Source organism: Lemur catta, chromosome 15 (genome assembly GCF_020740605.2).
Source record: "Lemur catta isolate mLemCat1 chromosome 15, mLemCat1.pri, whole genome shotgun sequence".
Lineage (NCBI taxonomy): Eukaryota > Metazoa > Chordata > Mammalia > Primates > Lemuridae > Lemur > Lemur catta.
Genome location: NC_059142.1, coordinates 17,127,871 through 17,144,784, shown reverse-complemented (window position 1 = coordinate 17,144,784; position 16,914 = coordinate 17,127,871). Strand labels below are relative to the sequence as shown.

The window sequence follows — 16,914 nt, the reverse complement described above, 5'->3', positions numbered from 1 at the left end:
CTCACCCTAGATGTTTTTTCCTGCTTCTTGAGGTAGAGGATGTAGTTGCAGCTCTATCTGTAGAAACCCAGCAAGTGGAAGTTCCCCTTTGGTTTTCGTTGCACAAGACTGAATGTGACTCAACCTACGCAGTGCCTTGCAAGAAAGCTTCCTCGTTCAAGGTGTGTTGAGTAAAGACCTTTGGCTTCCCTCCTTGTCGGGGTTCCTGGAGAACATGCTTTGTTGGTTCACTCATGAAATCAATGATCATCCTTTATATACGTAGCAATTTAATATTTTGATATTAAATTGGGTGTTTTTTTCCTATTCTTTTTGCTTCTACTCATTGCCCCACTACTGCAGCAGCAGGTAGAGCATCTTATATATGCTGTCATCAGGTGTGGCTGTTATAGAGATAACAGCTTGAATTCTTAACATTTGAACTCTTGTGTAAACTTCTATAATTTTGTAGTAGAGGCAAAATTCTTGAAAGCCATGGCTGTCGATGCAACAGTGTTGGAATGCTATCTGAATTTTTTTGATTTCTTATTCCAAAATGTGCCTTTAAATTTTAAGTACCAAGATCCTGGAGGACCTTGTGGACAATCTACACCGTCGTCACAGGGATGGGGCATCTTGACATTTTTTTCCATTCATAAAAAGAAGTGGATTTTGACCAGGAGGTGGGAGAAGAAAAGACCAGAGCTGCTGTGACTTGGTTTAAAGGCTAGTAGGTCTCTGAGAAAAAATCCAGAGCCCCCGCACTCTGGGCCGAGCCCTAGTAGAAGAACCCTCTGATCTAGAAGCCACTGCCTGGCTTCCAGCAATCGAGCTGGGAGACTGCAGCCCCATGGAGAAGTCCTGTGAACAAGAAGGCAGCAGAAGGACGAGAATGAGTGTCTGAAGGAGTTGTCCAGCCAGGTAGGCCTAAGGAGAGTGCACCACACAGAGTCCCTCACACGCCATTGTGGACAGGTGATGGCTGCTAAGAGTTCCCCAGCTCCTTGAGCTCCCAGAAGTAGTGAAAGGACCAGCACATTGGAAGAGACCTTCGGTTAGGACAACTAGGATGCAAAACAGGTGGCCTCTGGACATCAAAAGCAGAGGGTGGCTCTCAATGGCCAAGCAGAACAAATTATACCTCAGTGGAAGCCAAAGAGGTGGGAAGATGACCATGGACCAGGCACTCACAGCCAGCCTGGCTGCCTTGATGTTATATAAGCCTTTTCAGATGTCACTCAGGCAAAGGGGAAGGACAAGAGCAATAATTACCCAGAACTCAACTGAGTCATCATCCAGAAGATAAGAAACTACACTGAGTTACAAGACAGTGTTCCAATCTTGAGAGAAACTGGGGGTCTATGAGCTAAAGTGAGTTCACTTTAAAAAATTAAAAGAGCATTAAACTTTGTTATGCCCGAATATAGGTCTCAAAACAATACCCATCACAGGTACCAAAGGAGACCTAACAGCTCATCACTGTGCACTTGATGTGGCATTTTCAGCCAGGAGCAGAGCGGACCTGGGCCAGCCACCCCAACTCCTCTTTCCCCTTGTCACCAGTGCAACACCTGTACAAGATGCGTGTCCAGGAAGGGAGCTAACTGCCTCCAGAAGGGATTGCATTGGGGACCCTGGCCAGGTCTGCTATGGTCCCCACCCAAGAAAGCTAAGCTGGAGAAGAAAGGTGACCACCAAAGTTCTACCATGAGGTCTTTTAAGATCTGGCCCATGTGTTAGGTCAACCCAAGCACACGTGATTGGATTCCAACATGCCCTTTATTCCCATAGTTCAGACAGTCTAAGTCATTCCTGTGTGCAGCCACCAAAGAGCTCCACAGGTTGCCCATGAAGCAGGTGGCATTTGCTATGGAGGACGCCCGTGGCCTATTCAGTGTGAGCAAAGGCTCCAACAGACCCCCAGCCCTTGCCGTGCTGCTCCCTCTGCCTGCCCAGCCCCTGCTCCCTTCTTTGCCTGCCTGTTTCTCATTTGGTGCTTTCAGAGCAGCTCAGGCCTCACCGCCTACTGGCATCTCCAAGCTTCACCTCCCTCACTCCTCCAGGCTGGGCAGAGCCCCCTTTGTGCTGACACACTCTGCCTGGCACGCACCGGGCACTTGATCTGTGCAGGTGGAAGGAATGAGCCTCGTGGGAAAGCAGACACAAAGACCAACCCAAAGCAGATTCTGGTGAGAGCCATCAGCCCTGGGAACAGAGGTGCAAAGAATGCTGGTCCAGCAGGGTCAGGATATCTGTTGATAGACAATATTTCAACGAGGAACACGGAGCCCAGATTCCTTAACAGGAGGCCCAGGCCAGACTCGGGTGAGACTGCTCCTTTTATACAAGCGTGTAAAGAACAGATAGGCATTGTGTCCTGGATGTCCCTCTACGCATCCTTCCTGTTTACAGGTCCTGTCTTGCGGTTTGAAAGATGATGATGTCCGATAGTCTAGAAACTCCTGCTTCCACCGCAGCCTGCTAACAGCAGAAGGCCCTTTCTCAGTTGCTCGGCCTGGCAGACCTGGCCCCAGAAGCCTGCCAGGCAGCCAGCCTCGATGCACAGGAAGTTAGCTGACCTCCCGGGAAGTGGCAGAGTCCGCCTATCAGTCTTTGAAAAGCGAGATGCTGAGATGGGATTTTGGTGATGGTTAACGAGTGTCTGGTGGAGCAGAGGTCCCAGCTGGAGTGGAAGTTGGGTCCCCCCATCACCCCCAGGTTCGGGCAGCCTCTATGCATGCAGGACCCAGGAGCGTCTTCAAGAAATATTAAGAGAAGGGGCCAGAAGGATAGACCTGGCTTGGGAGAGAGGGAGAGGGATTTGGAATTCAAAGGGGTATTTTTTTAAATTGATATTTGTCTCTCGGTCTAGCCCAGAAGGGGTTACCTTTGCATCCTAGAGCAGGAGGCAGCCAGAAAGCAAGCCCCAGTGCTGCAGGACCACCCTACCCACGGAGCCAGAAGAGGGGAGGAGTACTTCGCTGTGGAACATCCACAGCCCTAGACCTGCAAGCTGCAGGGCCCTCTGCCACCACCAGCATTGGCAGCAGTGCCCGAGCTTTGGGCGGGGCCATAACCAGCTCTATGAACAAATTTCAGTGACCCCTGTATGCTTTTTTATAATCCTCTCTCTTAACTAACTGCTTGACCTTTTGAGTTGTTTCCCAGCAATGGTGGATTTTCTGCAAGACAAAGGAGCGGAGATTCTGAAGGCCCCTGGGCAGACTCCCTGACACCTAGACTCACCACCTCCCAAACCTGCCCCCAAAACAGGCAGCCCCTTATCAGTTACACCACGACCTGCCCCAGGGCACCTGGCCCGCCCTTTAGAAGCCTGTAATCTCTGTTAGTTGGAGAGACAGATTTGAGGCAGCTTTCCCTGTTCTCCTGACAAGACATCTGTCATATTTTAAAAATTCCTTTCTTCCTTGGCAATCCTCTTCATCTCAATAATTGGATCTTCGTGCAACGCGTAACTGGACCTAGGCCAAAACCCCCTTGCAGCTTCGACAAGAGTGCCTGGCACGGGACAGAGGCATGGTACCCACAGTGGCACTGTCGCAGCCTCTCCTAAGTGGCTAATAGAGCTGATGGTGGTCTCAGCAGGGTCTTAGTCCACCTGAGGACTGTGGTAGAACACTGTCACACAAGTTAGCAGAAACAGAGGCCAGGACAGTGAGGGCTGGAAAAGGAAAGAAAATTAATAGCAGGCCTCCCATGTGTATGACCAGATTTACTCATGAGCATATGAGAGATGAGAGACGCCCTCAGGGATTTTCAGAAATACTTAGCAGCGATTGTGGGTCAAGGGCAATGAAGTTCCAGTGGCCCCCTGGCCAGTAGGGCTGGGGAGAAGCCGAGGCACACAGAATTTTTCTTGGGTACCTCTCCTCTCATCCCGAGTTCTTCCCCACCCCTGGCTAATTTTCAGTAAAGAACCAAAACTGAAAAACATTTCTTCAAAGGCATATAAATGTCTTCAGCAAGCGGCAGGAGTTTCCCGCAGTACATAGCTGCAAACCACAGCTGTTTCGGCCTGTGTGTATTCTGCTTTGAACGGGGGTAGGAGAGGAATGCACTAAGGGACCCCAGCTCCCAGGAAGGACACCACAGGCCAACTGTCATTGTGTGCAGCAAGTTGGCTGCCTCCAAGGGTTCCCATTTTCCAACCCCTCCCAGGCAGCCCCTGCAACCCCAAATCCTCAGGTGGTCCTACAGCACCATGGAGACCCTCAAGACTGCCACTGGAGTGTGGCCACACAGATCAGCCACTTGTTCCCCAGGGACAATTGACAGCACACCATTCCAGCATGCCTTTCAGTCAAGGAGCCAAGGGTCTTAACTTCAATTGCTCAACCAAGGGCTATTTTTCTGGCCTGCAAGTCCTTGTCTAGTGTGAATATGCAGAACAGAGCCAGGAGCACAAGTGTATTGATGCAGTTCCAAGGAGGCCATGTGCCCCAGCTCTTTGCAAAATCTCATCTGGGTTTTATTTTGCAGAGGCCAATGAAGGCCCTTTTCTGTGTAACTAGGGAGCGCTTGGGAGAATCAGCTCTTAGCTTACAATTAGGAGGCCCCCAGGGTGGAGCCATGGCATCGTGGGGCTCCCCACACAGGGGACACTGGCCTGACTCCACGCCAGCTGCACTGGATATCTGGCTTAGTGTCGCCAGCGGGGCTTGGCCAGACCCCATGTCTCCAACCAAACTGGTGGTCTCCCAGTGGAGAGGTCAGAAGAGGAGCCAGCCTGTTCCCTCAGGCCTGCTTAGATGTGGAAGCACGAACGTTGGGGGCCCCTTGCCGCTATCTGGTTCAGGCCAACTTTGTGAGTCCCAGGGGCTGAGGGCTGTTAATCAGCCTCACCAACACATGTGCGTATACTCATGTAGGCTGCATTATGTCAGAGTATGTCTTTTTTTTTTTTTTTTTTTTTTTTTTGAGACAGGGTCTCACTCTGTCACCCAGGCTGGAGTGCAGTAGCATCATCATAGCTCACTGCAACCTCAAACTCCTGAGTTCAAGCAATCTTCCCACCTTAGCCTCCCAAGTAGCTGGGACTACAGGTGTGCACCACCACACCCGGATAACTTTTCTATTTTTAGTAGAGACGGGGTCTCCATCTTGCTCAGGCTGGTCTCAAACTCCTGAGCTGAAGCGACCTTCCTGCCTCAGCCTTCCAGAGTGCCAGGATTACAGGTGCAAGCCCCTGCACCCGGCCAGAGTTATGTCTTTTTAATTCAATTCCTGTCTTTGTTGACTATGGCAGGTCCCTTTCAATGTTCTTTGAAAACTGTAACCTTAATCTTAAAATATTTAAGGAACAAAATAAAGTTCTATTTTATCAAAAGCATTTGGTTGACATGGGTGCATATGAAGGAGAGAGAGTATCTGCTTGAACAAGGCAAATCCACTACATCCTGCGCCACAGAACCACCTGGGACCCAGGGGGCTGGGAGCTGCAAGGTGCCATGGGCGCAGGGCGCGAGCCAGCATGCTGGGGCCGGGAGTGTTTTTAATCTACTGTCTGGCTGGGTTTGCCGAAGACAAGCTGTTCCAAAACAATACGCGGCAGCAGTGCAGGGGGCCTGCCCTGTTCTTTTCTGATTGAACTCGCATTCGGGCATCAGCTTAACTTAATGCAGAAAAAACAAAAATGCAGGATTGGCATTCGTTGTCGGGCAGCTTTTGTTCCTCAGACCCTGCTGGGAGAGGCCGCAGGCCAGATGCCAAGTCCTATGAGGACACCGTGTCTCTGTGATCCAGTCAGGGCCACGGTGGCCCAATCTGAAAGGACAGCTCTGAGAAGAGACCAGTCTTCCTGCAGCCTCCCGCATCTCCCCGGGCCATGCTTGTTTTGTGTAACTCACCCCTGATTTCTAGGCGCACCCTAGCTGTTCCTGAAAACAAGGCCAGTCTTCAAAACCGGACCAGGAGGGTTAAAGGTAGAATGGGTTACCCTTCCCAAGCTTTGATTAGAGTGTTTTAAACCAATGTCCTGTGGGAAACATCCAGAATAAGATGTAGGATGATGATGAGCCCAGGCAGCCAGGCCCTTGTGAAGGTCTACAGTAGCCTGGCAACGTGCGCTCGCTGCTCAGGACTGTGGGAACACGGCTGCCTTCCAGGGTCTGCGCTGCATGGTTCGTGTGTCGTTATTAATACAAGGGAAATCCCTTCTCCCCCACCCAGAAAGGCTCCTGGGCAGGCTGAAGTGGGACGGTTCCCCCTGTGTGAACACCTCTGCTCACCCCCACCAGGAATGCCGCGGGCTGAGGAGACGCCGGAGCAGGCAGGATGCCTTGGCCAGGCCGAAGGTGCTCTCTGGGTATCCGTGTGGCCTCTGGTCTGCTGCGGTTTGTTTATCTTTGAGCTCTTTGCAGACAGTCTGGACAAGAGTGGGCAAACCTGGGGTCACTCCTTGTTGCCTTTTGGTTGGCTCAACAGAATTCTAGGAGCCATAGGGAGGAATTAGTCTTTGGTGCGGCTTATTGGTGGGGGGCCATCTGAATGGTTTGGGGGGATCTGTAGGGGACTGTGGTCTCCACCCCTGTTTCTCTGTCAGTGTCAGGCCCAGGGCTGGATTCTTCCTCAGGCCCCTCCAGTTTCTTACATGTGTCAGTGCTGAGTGTGTCTGTAAGGAAGGAGGCCGTGGTAAATAATCCACTTATGCTTCAGGAGCTCCTTGGCAGTCGCCCTGAGGCTGAGGCTGTCCTCTGGTTTCAGGAAACCCTGCCCGATCTCTATTTATTGCCAAGATGCCCCTCGGGAGTTGGGGAGAGGTTGCTCTTGGGGCCCAGACAGAACTCCCATAGGAGGGAGGTCAGCATCTGGATGCTTCCTGAGCCCGGTTTGGTGGCCGTTACTCCCAGGGCCCAGCAGCCCCTGTGAAATCCTGGACCAGCTGCTTGGCGACCCCAGTGCCTCAAAGGTGTCCCCTGGATCTGCCTGGACACTCCAAAGCTGGCAGCTTCACAGCCGCTTGCTCATGTTGGCAGCTTTGATGTCTCTATGGATCATGTTGGAATGTGGAAAGCCTAAGCCCTTCAGAACTGCCCTCGGGAGGTGACGATGCCAGGCTCCTGCCAGGCTCCAGGTTTTAGCAGGTGAAGGTGGAGCTGCCTCCCAAGAGCGCCACAGCCATCCACACTCGGAAGGACAGCGACTGCACTGACCCTGCACACTCAACCTCCGCAGTCTCGTCCTCCATGTCTTCCAGGCTGATGACCTTGAAGGCTACCACCTCCTAGGAGCCATTGTCATCTTCCTGGACACCTTTCCCAATCTGACCAGGCTTTGGGGAAGAGTTCTCAGGGCCTACCTGGGAATGCTTGGTGGGCAAATTCCCTCCGGGGAGCTGAGTTCTCCCACTGCAGACAGAACACCTTTCCATAACCCCAGAAAGCACTTAGATTCCTCCTCTGATGCCTGGGGTCGGGGGTAGCCTGGGACGTGTAGATGGTGGGGTCCACAGAGGTGGGGAGGTATAGCAGCAGTAATACGTCCTTGCACCGACCAAATGGTGCCCAGCACTGTGTAGGATTTTGTAATCTGTTCCCACAGGCCCTGAATGAACAATTGACTTCCCAGCACACAGGTATGTACCAGGTTTTATTCTCTGCGGAGAGGATGATTCTGGCTTTCTGTTCACAGCAGTCTTGTACCAGCCGTGTGACTTAGGGCACGTCAAATCCCTCTCTGTTTCCTTACCTGAAAGTTATGGATCAGGGAGGTAGGAGGACCGAACTTCGCCAGCGGATCTCTAAGATCTACCTGCTGGAAATTTCTGAGTTTCACAGGTCTGCTCCAGGCAGGACAAGCATCCTTTGTCTTTGCAAGGATGTGGCCTGGGCTGCCACTGTGGGTCCTGTACAGAGCCCACCTCTCCTCTAGCCAGCGAAGTGTCCTAGCCCAGGGCGGGACCCCTGCCGTGTAGGTCTGGGCGGGGCTCTGGCTCCAGGCCTTTAGCTGAAAACACCAGTCAGACCCTGCAGAGTAGGGCGGCTGGTGGCGGCGGCGGGGACTTCCTCCCTTGCTGATGGTCACGGAGCTCTCTGTGTGAGAAGGCGCTGGGTTTAGGAACAGCCCAGCCCTACTGGCGCAGCTCCTGAAGAGTTCCCGCTGAGGACAGAGCTTCTCTGTCAAACCAGAGGGGAAGGAGAAGTCCCAGGCTATATTTTAGAAGGGATCTCCTCAGGGGGCGCAGAGCTGAAAGCTCCTTTGCGTCCCCAATAGGGGCCCCTGGCCATCGAGGCAGCCCTGGGCCACCAGCTGAGCTTGTCCATCCGGTTGCGGGTCGGAGTCTGCGCCCCCCACAGAATTCCCTGCCCGGTGAGGGCCGCGGCCCGTCCAGCTGAGCTCGGGGCCAGGGAGTGCTCAGTGCCCCCGACCCCGAGGAGGTGAGGAGGAAGGAGGCCTCCCCAGGGCAGACGGGAGAGCCAGCGCCCGCCCCGCGGAGCCAGCAGGCGCTGCCGCCATTCGGCGCGCATTAACTATTAATAATTTCCAGTTGTTTGCTAGCCGGATCGGCCGGCTCCCGGGCCTCTGCAGGCTGGGACTCTGCTCTGGCTCCCGGGACCGCCAGGGCTGAAGATAGTAGCGCCTCCGGGCCCGCTGGGACCCGGCCAGGGGTCAACGCGCCCCCAGGGCCCGGGCGCGAGCGGGGTCCCGGCGTCCCGCTGTAGCGGGGTAGGGCCGGCCCGGGCTGAGGGCGCCTTTCCCGCCCGCCGCGGGGCCCCCGCACGCGGAGACCGGCCGCCCGAGGGGCTCGGCGGCGCACGGCGGGAGCGCAGCGGCCCCTGGCGCCCAGCCTAGCGGCGCGGCCGGGGCGGGCCGGGGCGGGCCGAGGGCGGGGCCCGGGAGCGCGGCGGCCGGCGAGCCCCGGACCGCGCGCGGGCGGCGGGGCACGGAGGGCGGCCGGGCGGGCAGCGGCCCCGGCCCGCGTCTGCGCCCCTCGCGGCCCGCGATCGCCCGCGACCCCGGCGCCGGGTGCCCCCGGCCGCACCGCGCGCACAGCCATGGTGGGCCGGCTGAGCCTGCAGGATGTGCCCGAGCTCGTGGACACGAAGAAGAAGGGCGACGGCGTCCTGGACAGCCCGGACTCGGGGCTGCCCCCCAGCCCCAGCCCCAGTCACTGGGGACTCGCGGCGGCCGGGGGCGGTGGCGGGGAGCGTGCGCCCGCCCCCGGGGCGCTGGAGCCCGACGCGGCGGCGACCCCCGCGGCCCCGGTGAGTGTCCCGCGCTGACTCCTTCCCTCCCCAGCCTACCCGCAGCCCGGGGACCACCAGCCGGTAGTGCCGCCCCGCTCGGGGCGCGCCGTCGGCGTCGCCACCCGCCTGTCGGGACGGCGTGGCCATTGCCGGGAGCCGGGGGCGGGAGCGCGGCTAAAGTCTGGCCAGCTGGAGCCGGTGGCTGGAAAATTGTCATCGCCTGGGAGGCGCGGGAGCCCCGGGAGAGGCGAGCCACCGTCTCCTCCCCTCGGGGTGGCGGCCCCCAGCCTGCGGCTCAGCCACATTCCTGCCCGGCCGGGCGGGTGGGGCTCCCGGGGCTCTGCGGGCACCCCGGCCTTCCCGGACTGTGGGCCCGACAGCCCGCGGCTCTGCCCGCGTCAGCACCGCTCCCGGGGGCCGGCTCCTCCCGACAGGTCCACGGGGCGGGTGTGCTCTGGGCTCCCCGATTCAGACAGCAAACGGGGCCACCCTGCGGGACCTCCTGAGCCTCGTGACCCTTGGCCTCCTAGTGCCCCCCACCTTGTCCTGAACACCTAACCCTGAGTCCCGCACATATTAGGTGGGAGGCCTTTAGGTGGGTGAAACCTTTGAAATATTATATTTTTATTTTGTTTTAAAATTTGTGTTTAAGGAAAAAACACCAAGTGTACCTTGCCTTAGGAAGCGCTCAGATTTGGTGTTTGTTGCCTTTACCTAGAACTCTGGGGAGGCCACATCCTGCCTGCAGTCTCAAGAAAGCTCAAAGGCCGCCTTTGCCCGCAGGCCCCCCGCCCTGGGGCAAAGCAGTCAGTAGCAGCAGCTGTTCTTGGGGCCCCACAGTGAATCTCTGGTGGTGCGGGCGTGCTTGACCCACTGACCCTGTCTCTCGTGGGCATCGGCACGTTTTCTCAGTTCCATTCGAGGCTTGCTTCAACTTGGCCTTCAGAGCCTTCCCCACCTGGCCCTGTCTAGCCTCATCTTCCACCTGCCCTGGCCACAGGCAGACGCACACGGTGCCACGATGCCGTTCCTGCCACCCGGCAAGCACATTGCCTCTTCTCCCAAGACCTGCTGGCTCCTCAATGCCCAACGCACGTTACCTCCTTTGGGAAGCCTTGCTTGATGCTTCCCAGCGACTTGCCAGAGTCCGTGGCTACATCCCCGTGTCCCAGTGGCACTTTGTTCATGCATGTTATGACCTCTGCCGCCTGCCCGACCCCCAGGCTGCACGTGGAGCAAGGTGGGCGCTCAGGGAGAGTCTGTTCCGTGGGCGGGGATGAAAGAGCAGACAAGGCAGGGCACGATGCCTCTGGCCCAGGTATAGATCCTTCTCTCAAATTAGGCGAAGAAAATGACAGACCCCCAGTAAACCAGGAAACGCAATGGGTTGCTGAGTTCAAACTCTACTCTGTGTTTATCTTTGTACAAATAACACAGAAGCCCTGATTCCAGCAAATCGGGTGAAAACTAGTCCCCGTGTCTAGGATGTCACTGTCACCTAACAAGCCCTCCTTGGTGAATCAGGACGCTCCATGCAGGGACCGGGCTGGAAGACAGTTAACCTCTAGGAATGCTGTGCTCTGGTTCATGGAGTTTTCTGGAGAGTGCAGGGTGACATGGAGAACACTTTGGCGATTATCTTAGCAGCAAAACTCCGAGGTTGTGGGATTTCTCCATCTTGGATCGGTGTTGATCTGACGGCCCCAGAGGCAGAGGAGGTGGAGGAAGTTGGACTGAATCTTCAGTTTAAAAAAATCCCTAGTAGCATTTTTTTGTTTTGGCCTCTTCTAGAGTGTTGCTGAGACAATGACAGGGGGTGCCGTGTCACTGAGGATTCTGGTTAGCTAAGCCCTAAGGCCCAGTCCATCGAGGTTTTCTCACCTCGTGGCTATAGGCTGGTGGGGCAGCCCCAGGTCTGGCCACCATCGTGGCACTGAGCTCAAGTTCATTTCCTCCTTTCCACCTTTCACGCAGCCTCAGCTGTGGAAGGAGGCACCCCTCTTCGTGTGCAGATGAGGCCACAGGCATGTGATGTGATCCCTCTGAGGGCACACAGCACAGTCGTGATAGACCTGGGACTCGAACCCAGACCTCTCAGCTCCCTGTCGAGCACTGTGCCCGTGCTGTGGGTCAGCCCTTCTCTGGCGTGCCCAGCATGAGGGTCACAGTTCACACCGGGGCCCATCAGCCGGAGGCTCGGAGCCAGGACCTCCTGTGGGGGATGTGTCGAATGGCCCGTGGCAGCTCTAACTACGTTCTTCTCTGTCCTTGAAGAACCCGGCATCTATCCCCAGCGCCCCGGTCCCCAGCTGTGCACCAAGGCTGTGTCCCCTGTCCTTTGGCGAAGGAGTGGAGTTCGACCCCTTGCCACCGAAGGAAGTAAGGTAAATATAGCAGGCCCTGATTCGATTTTTTAAAATTTTCATTGTTTATTCCAGACAGTAATGCTTGTTATTTTAAAGATTAGTTAATGACAAAAGTATGCTAAAGACCGTTGATAGTTTGGTGGGTACTCTTTTGGCTTTTGTTTTCTGCATTCTAACCAATTAAATACGCAGACATGCTTTTTAACATAAAAATGAGATCATGTGATAAAGTTCTACAACCAGTTTTTTGCACTTCATATACCATGACCATCAGATGTTTAAAATTTTGTTAAATATTAATTCCTCTTTCCAGAAGCTGCCCCCCTCCACCCCCAACCCCCGCTTCAAGGTGCTTTAACCTTGTCTCATGTTCTCATTTCACCGGACAAGTCCCAGCCTCCCTCTGAGACTTACCCTATCCAGGATTACCTGGGGGCAAAGACGCACTGAGAGGCTCAGTTCAAGATAGGGCTTTGTAGAGAAAGGAGTTTTACTTTTGGTGGTAACTGGTGGTTTCATAGCTGGAGTTTCAGTTGCATCAACACAAAGGGCCCTTTGACGCGGAACAAAGAGAGGTTCATCAGTTTGGAGGTGAGCAGTGTAGCCTTTTATTCCCGTGGAGCTTGTATTTTGAACAAAATGGGGACATGACTTCATGACATTAGCTTCCAGCGGCCTCTCTGCTTGCCCAAGGGGAGTAGAAAAGAGTGCTGCTTCTTACCCAGTGGGTAGGGGCTGGCTGGGGACAGTGCGGTTAGATGTGTCTAATATGCTGCACGTACATATTTTAGTATCTGTGAAGCTATGATAATAATGTAGTAAAATGCATCAATGCTTTGCTTCCGTGAAAAAAATTCTCAAATTACCAAAGAAGGAATTAAAAAGTATAAAGCAGTTGAGGAATGTGGTTGTTAAATTTATTTTGTGGAAATCAAGACTGTAATTGGCTTTCTTTTCTTTTCTTTTCTTTCTTTATTTTTTGAGGCAGAGTCTTGCTCTGTTGCCCAGGCTAGAGTGCAGTGCCATCATCATAGCTCACTGCAACCTCACACTCCTGGGCTCAAACAATCCTCCTGCCTCAGCCTCCAGAATAGCTGGAACTACAGGCACGTGCCACCACGTCTAGCTAATTCTATTTTCAGTAGAGACGGAGTCTTTCTCTTGCTCATGCTGGTCTCGAACTCTTGAACTCCTGAGCTCAAGTGATTCTCCTGCCTCCGCCTCCTAGAGTGCTAGGATTACAGGCATGAGCAACCACACCTGGCTTATATTTGGCTTTCATAAGGTCAGATCCCTGAGTCCCTGGGTTTGGGGTGTCTCCAAACCAAAGGTCAAGGTGGACCAAGTACAAGTATTTGGTATAGCCAGGCTTTCAGAACCAGCATTCAGGATTTCTGGGTTCTTTTATCCTCTCATTAAAGAACTGATTGATCATCTGAGAGGTCAGAGAAACTGCCCATCCCTAGTGGAGCAGTAGAATCGGCCTCATTATATAATAATTACCATGACAGCACTTGCTATGTGTTAACACTCTGCTCATTTATTATTGGGAGCCCTTTACAGAACGAGGAAACCGAGGCTTGGAGAAGTTAAGTAACTTGACTGAAGTCTCATAGCATCCAGGGGGCTGCTGCCTGCAGTGGCTGCCAGCGAGTGCAGGGTGGACTTTGCAATCCTGCTCCCCTGCGTTTAAATGCCAGCTCTGCGTCTCAGTGGCTCTGGGACCTTAATCTCTGCACCTTGGTTTCCTTTCTCAGGGTTGTGGGGAACATTAAATTAGATCCTGTAAGCAAAGTGCTTAGAACAGTACCTGGCACACAGTGAGGGCTTCGTAAATTCTGCGCTTCTTCCTGGAGTAGCCACGTTGCAACATCGGCATCCCATAACAGCATGAAGGTCACAGTGGGGACCCCTGTGCCCCTAGCTCAGAGTCACGGCTTCATGCTGCCTCTGTCTCCTGCCCAGGTATACCTCCTTGGTCAAGTACGACTCAGAGCGGCACTTCATCGACGACGTGCAGCTGCCACTGGGCCTGGCTGTGGCCTCCTGCAGCCAGACGGTCACCTGCATCCCCAACTGCACGTGGCGCAACTATAAGGCTGAGGTGCGCTTCGAGCCACGCCACAAGCCCACACGCTTCCTCAGCACCACCATCGTCTACCCGAAGTATCCCAAGACCGTCTACACCACCACCCTGGATTACAACTGCCGCAAGACGCTGCGGAGGTTTCTGTCCAGCGTGGAACTCGAAGCCTCGGAGTTCCTGGGCAGCGATGACCTCTCAGACGGATGCTGACTCGAGCAGGCTGGGCTGGGCTGGGCTTGGACCAGCTCTTCCGCCGCCCTGGTCAGGTTGGGCGACGTTGCCCTCCCATGTCATTCCAGCCCGCGAGGCGTCCAACCTAGAGATACCTCTAAGCCCAGCCTGGGGAAGGAAAAAAAAAAAAAATCACTGCATTTCATAATTATTGAGATATTTGGTTTTTGTTTTTGAATTTTCAAGTTGTTTTTCAAAGGAGGCGATTTCCTGGTTTGCTGCGGCATAGTTTCCCCAGAGTCTCAATTTGATGAGAAAGTAAAAAGACCACTAGGACAGAAGGAGGTGGCAGCAGTGTGACATAGGGAGGGAAGGAGGGCTCGTCTTCCCTTGGCCAGTTTGTCTGAGGAAGAGTAAGGAAAAAAGTCCCTGGGGTGGAGATTTCAGCCACAGGTGTCTTCACTGCCACAAAAGCAGTGCTAACTCAGCCAGTTGTGACACCCACATGGGTTCAATCTGGAGTTCTGAGTTCTGTTCCATCTTGTATTTCCATTTCCATTTGTATTTCCTGTTAACCAAATCTGTTGAAATTCTCTAAATCTTTTTCATGATATCAAAAAACCCCAAACCACAATATACGATGCCTTAAAAAAAAAAAAAAAAGGTCCACCTGTCCTCGAGTGCTTCAGGAAGGTCAGATCCGGGGGTGGCCGGGTGTTGGGCTGTGGCCTTGGCTGGGGTTCCAAGCACAGGCTCTGGCAGCGTGCCTTGAACCCCGGGCATCCGGGTCACACCTCCACAGCCTTGTGCAACTCTCCCGATAAGTATTTTGGGGTTTCTAAATGCTTTCCCATCTTTGCATAAGGGAAAATGTAGCGCAGGGCGCTTTTGAGAGAAACGGCATTGTAAAAGAATGCTTTGGAAAAACACTTTGTGGGCCCCCGCGAGGGGGTTTCCACTCAGGACGGGAAGCAGCCGCCCTGGCAGCGGGAGATGTTTCTGGTGATCTGGTTCATCAGGAGGGGTGCCCGGATGGACTCATTCCCGGGATTCCGGGATTTCGATGGTGTCAGAGTGGCGCGGCAGTCCTGCCAGCGCCTGACGTCCGATCCAGAAAGCAGGGAGGTCTGTGTCCCCTCTCACCCCGGTTAAGCAAAGGTGGATTCAGAACAGGGAATGATGTCACGGTTCAGACTCCAAAACCTGGCCACTGTAGTGATGGCACACACTTCTTTCATACCACAGTGTGAGTGGAAGTGACAGTCACCGAGTTGGGTGCGAACTAAAGCTGTGTCCCCAAAGAAACTGTGTGAATTCAGCTGACCTGGCCAGCAGCAGCCGGCAGCAGTGGCCCCGGGGGCTTCAGCCCCGCTCACCCTGCCTCCCCCCCACCCACCCTGCCCGGCCCCTGCTTCTCAGAACCTCCTGCCAGTCCCTGCGGCGTCTGAGTAAAGAAAGTGGCAGATGGGTTTTTTTTTTTTCTTCCAATATTGGAAAGAACAAACTGTAGATATTTCCTTTGAATACAACCAAATTATGTCAAGTGCTCGAGGGTCACAGAGCATTGTAAGCTCCCGTTGTATCTGTAGGTGTCTTCCATCTGTCCCCAAAGCAGAATTGATAGCTCCACGGGTGCCCCGGAGCCACAGCAGGGACTTTTGTTATTGTGAAAGCAGGTGCGATGATAATCACCCTCAGTGACAGTCGTGGAGGCCTCTAGAGCCACGTCTGGCGTCCACTTCGGACAACAATGTTTAGTCTGTCCTGCTCCTAACTGGTGGCACCTGTCCCACGAACGCACCCCGGGGACGGAGCCTGCAGTCTGCTTCGTGGTCCAGAGTTTGCCAGGGTGAAGCTGGGCAGGGACCCAACGAGGGGGCCGCTCTGGGACCCCTTAGTCTCCGAGATCATGTACGGAGCCACAGATGCTTCCTGCATTTGGAAGAGCAAATTATGCGGCTTTTATTGATAAAAATGAATTTTTCTATCTCATGACACAATGTTGTCATTTAAGTGGTGAACATAGTTTTTAAATTGCTAGAATTCCCAAGGCTTTTCTCTGCCCCAGCGCAGGCGCTTGGAAGAGCTCAGGACAGCGTTGTGGGCAGAGGACAGAACGTGGCCTTTGAACACAGCGGGGTTTTGAGATATCTTTAGGAGATTTTTTTTGTGTCAGGGGGATTTGTGTTCAGTTCAGGCGAGGCTTTCTAGGTGTGGAGAGGATCTGAAATACGGCAGTGAAGTAAGTAGAAGTGAGCAATTGTGAATGTGTGATGCAAATGGAAAAGCAGGTTTTATTTTGTTAAATTATTCACTAGGGAACCAATTGTAGTTCTTTCTAATCTCTTTCTCCAAACCTGCTTTGCTGACAAGTTGCAGAAAAGAAAGCATGTGACGACGAATGGACACTTCAGTGCAGCTCAGATAATGCCAGCTGATAGTGGATTCGTGTTCGTGTGCAAGGTAGGGGCAGTGATTTCTAAAACTCACTGATTAAAACAGACATTCCGAAATGTATCAGGAGATACAGTTTATTTGTTAATTGAAAAGCTTTTTTCTTAGTCTTTAAATTATGGCTTTCATGTAATAAGGATGATTTGTATTGTTAGTGAAAAGTTGTTTTCCTTTAAAATCACAAACCTTTTAAAAAGACTTAATTTCAGTAAGTGCCTTTTCATGTGACACTCTTCCTGTTCCTAACCGTAGGGAATCCACAATACTATCTGACAAAAACTGTGCCTCAAGTTTATCTTTGACATCTGTCCATTTTGCTTTGTGACTTCTTCATTTGGCAATAAATTATCTTTAAAAAAAAGTAAAACTTGCAGATGCGTCTCTTTTTCTTTCTTTTTTCTTTTTCACAGCAGAATGTCAAGTGAGATGCTTCTCTTTTTTAAAGTTAAATTATTTTGGGTTAAGCCAAATGAGAAGAAAACTCCTCATCCTGAGAAATTTTAAGACATGATTATATTTAACAGTGTAAGTCTGCAGGCACAAGGTTTTCGGAGGGGTGCCTGGACACAGACTGTTCTAAGGCCGTTTGTTTCCAGGGCCGATGTGTGTGCACTCTTCCCTAACATCGATCCGCCTGAAAATGCACCTGCGA

At 53.3% G+C, this 16,914-nt stretch overlaps 1 protein-coding gene across 1 annotated transcript; it reads left to right on the top strand.

The window, feature by feature from the left end:
* The first annotated feature begins 8,875 nt into the window (after positions 1 to 8,875).
* RFLNB (refilin B) lies at positions 8,876 to 16,629 on the top strand. Its single transcript, XM_045526189.1, has 3 exons — positions 8,876 to 9,203; positions 11,460 to 11,569; positions 13,517 to 16,629. The coding sequence occupies exons 1-3, from the start codon at positions 8,994 to 8,996 to the stop codon at positions 13,845 to 13,847; spliced, it is 651 nt and encodes a 216-aa protein (XP_045382145.1). The 5' UTR covers positions 8,876 to 8,993; the 3' UTR covers positions 13,848 to 16,629.
* Positions 16,630 to 16,914: the final 285 nt, after the last annotated feature.

What these genes read in the sequence shown, in the direction of transcription:
- RFLNB (XM_045526189.1), top strand. Translation starts at nt 8,994, where the DNA reads ATGGTGGGCCGGCTGAGCCTGCAGGATGTGCCCGAGCTCGTGGACACG. An exon ending in CGGCGACCCCCGCGGCCCCG is followed by an intron (nt 9,204 to 11,459) that starts GTGAGTGTCCCG and finishes CTGTCCTTGAAG; the next exon opens with AACCCGGCATCTATCCCCAG. An exon ending in TTGCCACCGAAGGAAGTAAG is followed by an intron (nt 11,570 to 13,516) that starts GTAAATATAGCA and finishes TCTCCTGCCCAG; the next exon opens with GTATACCTCCTTGGTCAAGT.